Below are 10,682 nucleotides of genomic sequence, written 5' to 3'. Positions count from 1 at the left end.
CTCAGTTTCACACATGCTCAGCAACCCATGACATCATCATCATCATCACCTCATGACACTTTTTCCCACCTTCACACTGATACTTTGTGTATATGGATGTGACAGATGTTATGTGATTATCATGCAGAGGTCAAAGCACAAATTAGTAATGTCACTTCACTACATCCATCATGTGGGTCCTGAGTATCACACTCAAGTTGGCATACCTGCTGGGAAAGATTTTAATCCATTGTGCAATCTTCTGTGCTCCCCTTTCAAGTTTCCACATTGTGATCATTTTCAGTAATACATATGGACAGAATATTCAGCAACTACATGTATACTCTAAGCTTAATTGTCATTTGTGTTTTGTTATAAGTACCTTACTTGAATCTTGATCTATCTTTTAAATACATTTTTATCCACAAAGAAACAATGAGTCAAATTCAAGCACTTGCTCCTGTTTATACCCCTGAGAACTATCACTTTCTGTGGAGCATCGAAAACTGCCTGTCTTGATGTGCACAGTGGCCTTGCCTTAGCCAGGCAGGGGTATTCTTTTCTGGTTTCAACAAGATGATGTAGCATTTGGGGATGAAGATGCCACCCAAAAGTCCAGCAGTGGAGGCCAAGATGGAGAAGATCTCTACCGCCACAGTGGACTTTCCCCGGGCACTGTGGTACAGGGGCAGGAAAGCTGTCCAGACACTGCAGAAGAGCAGCATGCTGAAGGTGAGGAACTTGGTCTCATTGAAGACATCTGGTAGGTCCCTGGCCAGAAAAGCCACAGAGAAAGTACCCCCTGCCAGGAAACCTAAGAAGCCCAGCACACAGAAGAAGGTGGCACCAGAACCCTCCTGGCACTGGATCACAATGTGCTGGGGCTCTGAGTTCATTTCCCTCTCTGGGAATGGTGGGGAGGTAGCCAACCACACACCACAAAGAACAGCCTGTATTAAGGAAGCAATGAGGACGACTGAGGTTGAAGCACCAGGGCTCAGGCATACCTGGATCCTGCTTCCTGGCTTGGTGACTCTGAAGGCCAGGACTACTGTAAGAGTCTTGGCCAGAACAGAGGAGACAGCCACTGTGAACACCACAGCAAAGGTGGTCTGACGGAGGAGACAGGTGGTGACAGTAGGTCTCCCAAGGAAAAGCAAGCAACAGAGGGAACAGAGGGAAAGAGAGATCAGGAGGAAGTAGCTGAGAGTTCTGTTGTTGGCCCTGACCACAGGTGTGTCTCGATGCTTCAGGAACACTCCAAGTACCAGGAGAGCCAGACCAGCCAGCAAGATTGCCATCAAAGCCAATATGAATCCCAATGGTTCCTCAAAGGCCAGGAATATCTCTGTCCTGGGGAGGCAATGGTCTCTGGTATGGCTCGAGTACTGCTCCTTGGGACACAGAAGACATCTCTTCATGTCTATGAGAGACACAAAGACACTATGTCTGTAACAGTATAGGAACTTCACTAGCTATCAAGGAAGGTATTTCAAGTGTTAATTTCTCTTGCAGCCTCCACAGCAATTAATATATTTATGAATTATTCTTGGTGACCAGGGATGGAATTGAGTTAGATGTACAAAAACATGAATACTCTATAGCCATATTACTAGGAGAGGTGCAATTATTTATGTCTTAAAATGGTATCTCCTTTAACACCACTTGGCCTTAAATTGGCTGAGTAGCAGATTATCTTGAATTCCTAAGCCTCCTTCCTCATCCCCTTAAGTGTTGTGATTATAAAAATACACTACTATACTTAAATTATGTGAGTTTGTGTGTGTCTATGTTTGTGTGTGTATATGTATGTGTATTAGAATCACATGCATGTATGATCAAAGATTATCATCAGATATTGTTTCCTAGTCACTTCCCACACCGTATTTTACTAATAAAATTCTTCATATATAGTACATATTTTATACGTTTTTACATTTTCCTGTGTATATGTATGTAGGTAGGCTTAGGAATGCCACTGTGTTCACTTGGAGATAAGGACAAATTTTAGAAATTTAATCCTCTCCTTCCACCCTGTGGATCTCAGGAGCTGATCTCAGGTTATCAAAGCTAATAGTAAGTACTCAAAACCATTTCACAAGTCTCAACAACTTATTTTTTAGAATTACTTACTTTATTTTGCTATTTGGAAGTTTTGTCTATACATATAAAAGGCCATCATGTGAATGCCTGGTAGTGTAGAAGTCAGAAGGTGGCAGCAAATGGCCTGAAACTGTACTTACACATGGTTGTGAGTCATCATGTGGATATTTCTAACTGCTGAGCCATTTCTCTCCAAACCCTTTCCACTCCAGTTGTTTAGAAAAGATCTCTCATTGAACCTAGAGATCACTGAGTTGACCACATTGAGGAGCAGCTATACATTTCAATTATGTGAGCTCTTTAGTGTTTCATTTTGTTCTCAATTAGTAAAACGTCACATTAACAACTGTTTTAGACTGAGTCACGCACCCAACAATACATTTGTTAAACTCCTATCGATCAGTATCTTGAAATTTCTCATTAACTGGAGATGATGTAATAAAGGCTAAGTGATGTCACCATGGTAGATCCAAGTTCCAACAGGACTGCGACATTAATGAGAAGGGCGAGTTGGGAAAGGGTGTGATGGTAAGTAATTTAATGTTAGCACCTGAGAGGCAGAGAAAGGTAAATATCTTTCAGTTCATAGACTGCTCAAAAAGGTGAGTTCAATGCAAGCCCTTGGTGTATGGTAAAAATCCTGTCTAAAAGCCAAAGAACAAACTGAAAAGAGGGCAGTCAGACATACAGACATGCACACATGCACTCAGGCACACCCTCAGACTCAAACCTCAGCAAAATTCAATCCTAAAGGCAACTTCATCTTACATTTCCAGCATTCAGCATATAAAGTAGTAAGTTCTGCAAAAAAACAATCCAGAATGTGGTAGTCTGTTCCAATTCAAACACCAAGCTGAATCCCATTAATACAAAAAAAAAAAGTCACAATACAACGTCCACCATGAGGTTTAAAAAACAAGTGAAATTGATTAGTGTCAATGGAAATCAGGGTGTCTTCATGAGACCAGTAGAACCTTGTGAAAGTACCTAATACTATGCTTCTTTCTAGTTTGTTTGTCTGTTTGTTTTGTTGGTTAGTTGGGTTGAGTTTATCAAGACATGGTTTCTCTGTGTACCCTTTGCTGTCCTAGAACTCACTCTGTGGAACAGGCTGGTTTCTAACTCATTGAAATGAGCCTGCCTCTGCTTCCCAATGCTGGAATTAAATGCCTACACCACTAATACTCAGTTATACCATATTTCTTGATCAGGGTCCAGAGGGTGTACACCGTTTGGTAAATGTAGTTCTGAATGCTTTTCTGCACCCTTTTGTGGCAAAATGGTAACAAGGAATTTCTATACCTGCTTTGGCCCATTTCACCTTCCAAATATGTAACAGAGACCTAGTAAATTTATTAACAGACTTGAGGGATTATGCCATATAAATACTTATCTGCTCTGTGTACAGCTACCTACTCCCAGCCACTTGGCCTTACATGCAATCTGACTCTTGCACTGGATCCTACTATTCCATGAGATCACCTTTGAGAGTTCAAAATCCCACAGCAGGTCCACTCTCCATGTCACAGCTCACATGCTGCCTGTAGATTAGAATTTAAGTTCTCAGATACTGGTGTAGCAACCTGCCTGACCACCTCTGCCACATATACTACCATTATGATCATGGACTCAGACTGCGAAACTCTACATAAGCACCATTTCAATGTTTCTCTTAAAAGCTGCCTTGGTAATGATCTCTCTTCACAGCAGAAGAACAGTTGCTGAGGAATTGGAGAAATACAGGAGGCTCACAGTGCCATGTAGCTCACTCAGATTACTGGTCCATAAGCTCTTACCTCTTTGGTCTGCAAACTGTCCTTCAGGACATGGACTGCAATCAAAACAGCAGTGGGGGGCTCCCAGTCTGGGCACTTGGCTAAACCCTGGAAGGCAGCTTTCACTGCAGATGGAGGTGGGCACCTAGTGACAAGGAGTATAGTGTCACCAATGACTCTCCAGGGATACAGATGCTTGAAATCATACTGAGAAGCAGAATAGAACTGTTTCCTCTCGACTCACTAGAGGAGAGGCCTATCAGAAAACATTGGTGTCCCTAGTGATACCAGATGTAGAGGTAACATTGTACATAATAAAGGATGGGCTACACGTAGTTTCCTTAGCTAATAGCTTCAAAAATATTGGAAACTATGGGAAGGTTTGGTTTCCAATCTCTCTGTAGCTCATATGTTAACAATTGAAGGTAAAGGGCTATAGAGATGACTCAGCTCTCTGGAATACAGGGTACTCTTGCAAGAAGCAGTGTTCAGTTCCCAGCAACCACTGAGCACCTCACTTGAACACCAGTACCAGAGGATCCAATTCCCTCTTCTGACTTCCTCAAGCACCAGATGAAAACATAACACAAATATGTTAGCAGGCAAAATATTCATACATGCGAAAGAAACAATGAAAGCAATTATAATATTGTCATACATTTCTGAAACATTACCATGCCCTTCTGTCAAGTCAGCCTGCTTCTCTCAGTTACTCAGAAAACCATCATTTTTTCACTATTTCCCTCTATTTCTCTTTTCTTTCTTTTGAATACAGCCAATAACCTGAGCATTCTTCCTTTGATGCACTCAACATTCTCTTTCTAATTCTGATGCTCCCTGCTGACATGTGACTGCTTGCTGGTCTCCAGGCCTAACTCAGAAGAATGTCTTTCTTCCTCTTCCCCATCTCCCTCCCCTGTGAAGATGTTGAGATTTACAGTTTGACTGTACTGTGGTTTTCTCATAAACTCTAATAATAAAGTGTCATTGAGCTTCAGAAAGACTAAAATTGTAGATAATGACTCCATTAAAACACACACACACACACACACACACACACACACACACACACACACACGCACACACGAACTTTCAGAATGCAATCAGCTGTACACCCATTTTCATGGGACTTACAAAGCCTAACTCAGTTTCTCTTAGCACAGCTCTACCTCCAGGCAAGGATCATCAAGATAGAAATGTGTGATGCTGAGGTATCTGCCACAGCAGAAAGCAGCAGAAAACCCAAACAGGTCAACCCCATTTTTTCTCATTTTTTATTGGATATTTTCTTTACATTTCAAATGCTATCCCCCTTACTGGATTTCCCTGTAGAGAACTGCTATCCCTTCCCCCACTCCTTGCCTCCATGTGTGTGCTTCTGTACCCACCCAGCCACCAACTCCTTCCTTCTTCCTGCCCTGGCATTCCCCTACACTGGGGCATCAAGCCTTCACAGGATCAAGAGCCTCTGCTCCCATTGATGCTTGACAAGGCCATCTTCTGCTACATATTTGGCTGGAGCTATGGGTCCCTCCATGTGTATTCTTTCGTTGGTTGTTTAATCCTAGGGAGCTCTGGGTAGTCTGGTTGGTTGATATTGTTCTTCCTATGGGATTGAAAACCACCTCAGCTACCTGAGTACTTTCTCTAATTCCTCCATTGGGGACCCCATTCACAGTCCAACGGTTGTCTATGAGCATTCGACTCTGTATTTGTCAGGCTATGGCAGAGTCAGCATGCACCTCTTGGCATCCCTGACAGTATCTGTGTTTGATGACTGTATTATGCAATGGATCCCCAGTTGGGGCCTTCTCTGGATGGCCTTTCCTTCAGTCTCTCCCCCACAATTTGTCTCCATATTTTCTCATGCAAGTATTTTGTTCCCCCTTCTAAGAATGAATGAAGCATCTACACGTTGGTTTTTCATGTGGTCTGAGAATTTTATCTTGGGTATTCCGAGATTTTGAGCTAATATCAGTGAGTGCTTATCATGTGAGTTCTTTTGTGATTGGGATATCTCATTCAGGATGATATTTTCTAGCTCTATCCATTTGCCTAAGAATTTCATGATGTCATTGTCTTTAATGGCTGAGGAGTACACCATTGTGTAAATGTACCACAATTTCTGTATCCATTCCACTGTTGAAGGACATCTGGGTTCTTTCCAGCCTCTGGCTATTATAAGATAGTGGAGTATGTGTTCTTGATTTATGTTGGAGCATCTTTTGGGTATATAGGTAAACCCCATTGAAAGGTACTTTAAAACAATTATCTGAACACTTAACATTTGTCCTTTATACCTTACAAATCTTAGAATGGGAACCTCCTTCTCATGAAAAAAAACCTTAAGAACACTTAGACAGGAGATGCCACCAGATCTAAGTTAGACAAAGTTGGAGAGGTGAGGACTCTGTCCACTAGCATATGTTGAGGTCCAGCCCAGCATCACAGGATTATCAAGGGATATAGCAAGGGTAGCAATGGAAATGAGAGCCAGAAACTGATGGCTTCTTGCAATTTAACTTTTTAACTCTTTGCTATTCTATGACAAAAATTGTTGGCTTCTAGCAGTTAGCTCCTGCTGAGAGTAGCAAGGGGGAAAAAAAAGCCTTAGTTACTTGAGTTCTTTCTCTTTGACCCAGGCTTAGCACTACCCAGGCAAGAGGCTCAGAGTTCCTTAACTCTTTGTAAGCCAAACAGAAAAGAAAGGAAAGGAAAGGAAAGAATAGGAAAGGATAAAAAATGGAAGAGAAAAATGTCAGAGACATACAGAGATAAATATACAATATGAAGATAAAAAAAGGATACACTGAAACTTTTTTATAGTTCTTAGTTTTTATACTTTCTCATGATAACTGTTCACATGGTTTAATAAGTTGCATTCCATAAGTTGATAGTAAGTTGAAGTCAATGGCACATGTAATAGATCTATAAGACTTAATGACTTATAGCAGAATTGCTTCATGTCTTTCTATTAAGACTATTATCTAAACATTAATTATCTGTTACTAGATCCATAAGTTCATTATAAGTTTGAAGCAATAATTTTATGTCATAGGTAAGCAGCACTGCTTTGTCAAGAGCCAATTCATCTGCCTTATATCTTATTAATTTGAAGTATTGCATAGATAGACTAGACGAGCATTTCTTTTCTGTCCTTATACCTAATAATAATTTGCACTTACCAGATTTGTGGCCTTTACTTACCAGTTAGTGGCTTTGTTCTTAACCTAGAAGGAATGTATTTCTTGACTGTACATTTGTTCCAATCTTGCTTTCTTTTCCTAGTAAAATATCCTGTGACATATGAAACTATTTGCAGCTTTTATTCTATAGGGGCCTTGAGATTACTTGTATCAATTTAGGAATGCAATAAAATCATTACCAGGAATTAGGAAATCATCACTTCATCTATACAGCATTACTACTAGAAAGTACAAATTCATATTGACTCTGCAGGAAATCTGCCAAATGGGGTGAGTTGATATGCAGGATTCATTAGGCTATATAATACTGATAGGAAAGGCATATCAACACCAAGAAGCAAACCTATGATGAAGTCTCTGAAAACCCCATATGTCAGAGTGCATCTATCTTAGCTATGCAAAATGGTGGGCCCTCTCCAAACAATTACTTGCTTGCCATATCCTTTCCTAGATGGCTTAGTCCAGGCATAGGACAGGAAGCTGAGTTATTTTGATGCATCAGACTACACACATAGACAGGTCTACATCAAAGCAACTGACACTTTTCTTAATAAACATCAGCATTTAAAACTCAAATGTTTCCAAAAGTCTTGTATATTGCACCAGTGGTTACAAGATGAAATATTTTTAAAGAACAATTGGATGTGGATACATCTGATCTAATCAACTCCTCAATGGACTCATAATTTGATTAACCATTGTAGATGGTGGGATAAGAATTTGGGAATTAATTGAGGAAGGTATCATGGGGGTTAGTCACTGTTATGATGTAATGTGTTTACCTACCTAATCTATCTATATCACAACCTCCTTCAATATATCTTCACTGGTTCCCATGAATCAGAAAACCTCCTCCTCCACATGTCTGCTGCCACAACCACAAACATACACCAAAAGCAATGGATCCATTTGGCCTTAAACCCTACACACCAGGAGTCAATAAAAACCTTTTCACATATCACACTGTTTCTCAGGTATTTGTCATGATTGGGAAATCTATCACAACAGGTAAGATGAGAGTGTCTGCTCAGCCTACTTCCTTGGTGGCCCATGGAAAGGTGTTGGTTTAGTGGGTCACTTTCTTCCACTTCACTGAGCAGGCCCTAAAAACAATGATAATACACTCAAAACAACACCAGGTACACATGCTGTTTCTCTTTTGTGAGTCTAGTATATTCTCCCTTTTTACACAAGGGTAATGATGTTAATATGTATATGTGTGCTTTTCATCCATGCGGGATAATGTTCATGTATGTATCAGTGTATGAGGAGACCCAAGGTTAATATTGGGAATCATCCTCCATTGCTTTTCCACTATGCACATTGAGGTTCAAAATGAAACCCATAGATAACTGACACAGCTAGGCTTACTAATTAGTTTGCTTTGAGCCACACTGCCCAGTTACCATGTACATGTGTTCTGGAGACCTTGTCCTTCAGCTTGCTTACACAGCGAACATTTTAAGCACTTGGGATCCTTACAGCCCCAGATCTGATGTATTCATTTTTGCTGGTCAAAAAGTCTCACTCTGAAGAAGGTCTCTTGTAATATAAAAAGCATGGTGAATTATAACATAATGGCCTAATCCAGAGCCATTTCCACTTCATGCATAAGTAGACATACTGAACCCTAGATTTGGAATTTCCCTGAGACTTTAAAACAGTAGGACAACAGTTATTTCTGCATTCAGGGCACCCACTTGGAGATCCTCCTTCAATTGGACCATCATTTTGTTCCCTGAAGAGACTTGAGGGTCTATCATGCCTACGTGGACCCAGTGGAATACACTTGTGGTGGTCTTCTGCCCTTGTAAAATATCAAATTTTGTCACCAAATCTCCATTGACATCAAACATAATCTTGGTTCCATCAAGAGTCTTGAAGTGTACTTTTTTGAGGGCATGGAGCAGCTGAGAAAGAAAAGAAAATATTGTTCACTGTCCAATATATTGACTAAATGGTGTCTGAAGTAACGTAGACCCACTTCAACCAAAAACTAGCCACAGTACCCGTAAGGGGGCTAAAGGACGTGTGATATCTTCAAGGACTCATGAAAATATTCTACCTTTATTAAATTAATAATTTATAATACTTGATCCAGATCATTTTTAAGAGACGATATACATCTCACACACTAGAGATTACAGGGAAAAAGTCACAAGACTGTTCTGTTCTGCTGCCATGTGAGACATAGGAATTGCACATATGCTTGGAGACAGGAGCATTTGGTTACCCAGTGAGCCATCTCCTTGGCCTTAAAATGAAATACAAAACATCACAATGTGATGCTGGATCCAGTGTCTTATTTGGCTGTGAACTAATGTCTCAAAATTTCCATCATAGAAGAGACTACACTCTGCCCACATTTCTGACTCCAGAGGAAAACACCAAATGCCACCTGGGACCCTGGTGCCCTGGGGCTCCCAGGAAGGGCGGCGCAGGTCCACCTGTTTACGGCCCTCATGGAGAGCTCATAAAAAACACCCCACGAGCAAACCTGAGCCTCAGGACCACAGGTAAGACCAACTTTTCTGCTGCAAGTGACCTGCCTGGTGAACTCAGGACACAGGCTCACAGGAACAGCTGAAGACCTGTAGAAAGGAAAAACTACATGCCCGAAGGCAGAACACTCTGTTCCCATAACTGGCTGAAAGAAAACAGGAAAACAGGTCTACAGCACTCCTGACACACAGGCTTATAGGAAAGGCTAGCCACTGTCAGGAATAGCAGAACAAAGTAACACCAGAGATAATCTGATGGCGAGAGGCAAGCACAGGAAGCCAAGCAACAGAAAACAAGACTACATGGCATCATCAGAGCCCAATTCTCCCACCAAAGCAAACACTGAATATCCAAACACACCAGAAAAGCAAGATCTAGATTTTAATCATATTTGATCATGATGCTGGAGGACTTCAAGAAAGACATGAAGAACTCCCTTAGAAAAACGCAGGAAAACATAAACAAATAGAAGCTTATAGAGAGGAATCAATAAAAGCCCTGAAAGAATTCCAGAAAAACACGACAAAACAGGTGAAGGAATTAAAAATGGAAATAGAAGCAATAAAGAAAGGACACAGGGAAACAACCCTGGATATAGAAAACCAAAGGAAGAGACAAGGAGCCATAGATACAAGCATCACCAACAGAATACAAGAGATAGAAGAGAGAATCTCAGGAGCATAAGATTCCATAGAAATCATCAACACAACTGTCAAAGATAATATAAAACAGAAAAAGCTACTGGTCCAAAACATACAGGAAATCCAGTACACAATGAGAAGATCAAACCTAAGGATAATAGGTATAGAAGAGAGTGAAGAATCCCAGCTCAAAGGAACAGTGAATATCTTCAACAAAATCATAGAAGAAAACTTCCCTAACCTAAAGGAAGAGATACCCAAAAACATACAAGAAGCCTACAGAAGTCCAAATATTGGACCAGAAAAGAAACTCCTCCCCTCACATAAGAGTCAAAACACCAAATGCACAAAATAAAGAAAGAATATTAAAAGCAGTAAGGGAAAAAGGTCAAGTAACATATAAAGTCAGACCTATCAGAATCACACAAGACTTCTCACCAGAGACTATGAAAGCCAGAAGATCCTGGACAGATGTC

General features: G+C 40.7%; 1 protein-coding gene across 1 annotated transcript; it reads right to left on the bottom strand.

The window, feature by feature from the left end:
- Nucleotides 1-461: 461 nt before the first annotated feature.
- Nucleotides 462-8,982, bottom strand: LOC116893415 (vomeronasal type-2 receptor 26-like; the record flags this gene model as incomplete). Its single annotated transcript, XM_032895197.1, has 3 exons — nucleotides 462-1,402; nucleotides 3,879-4,002; nucleotides 8,764-8,982. Coding segments are annotated over 3 exons (1,284 nt in total), but the record flags the coding sequence as incomplete, so codon positions are not given.
- Between the last annotated feature and the right edge of the window lie 1,700 nt (nucleotides 8,983-10,682).

This window comes from Rattus rattus, chromosome 2 (assembly GCF_011064425.1).
Source record: "Rattus rattus isolate New Zealand chromosome 2, Rrattus_CSIRO_v1, whole genome shotgun sequence".
Taxonomy (NCBI): Eukaryota; Metazoa; Chordata; class Mammalia; order Rodentia; family Muridae; genus Rattus; species Rattus rattus.
The sequence above is the reverse complement of the archived record's forward strand: the minus strand, read 5'-3'. Positions and strand labels throughout refer to the sequence as shown.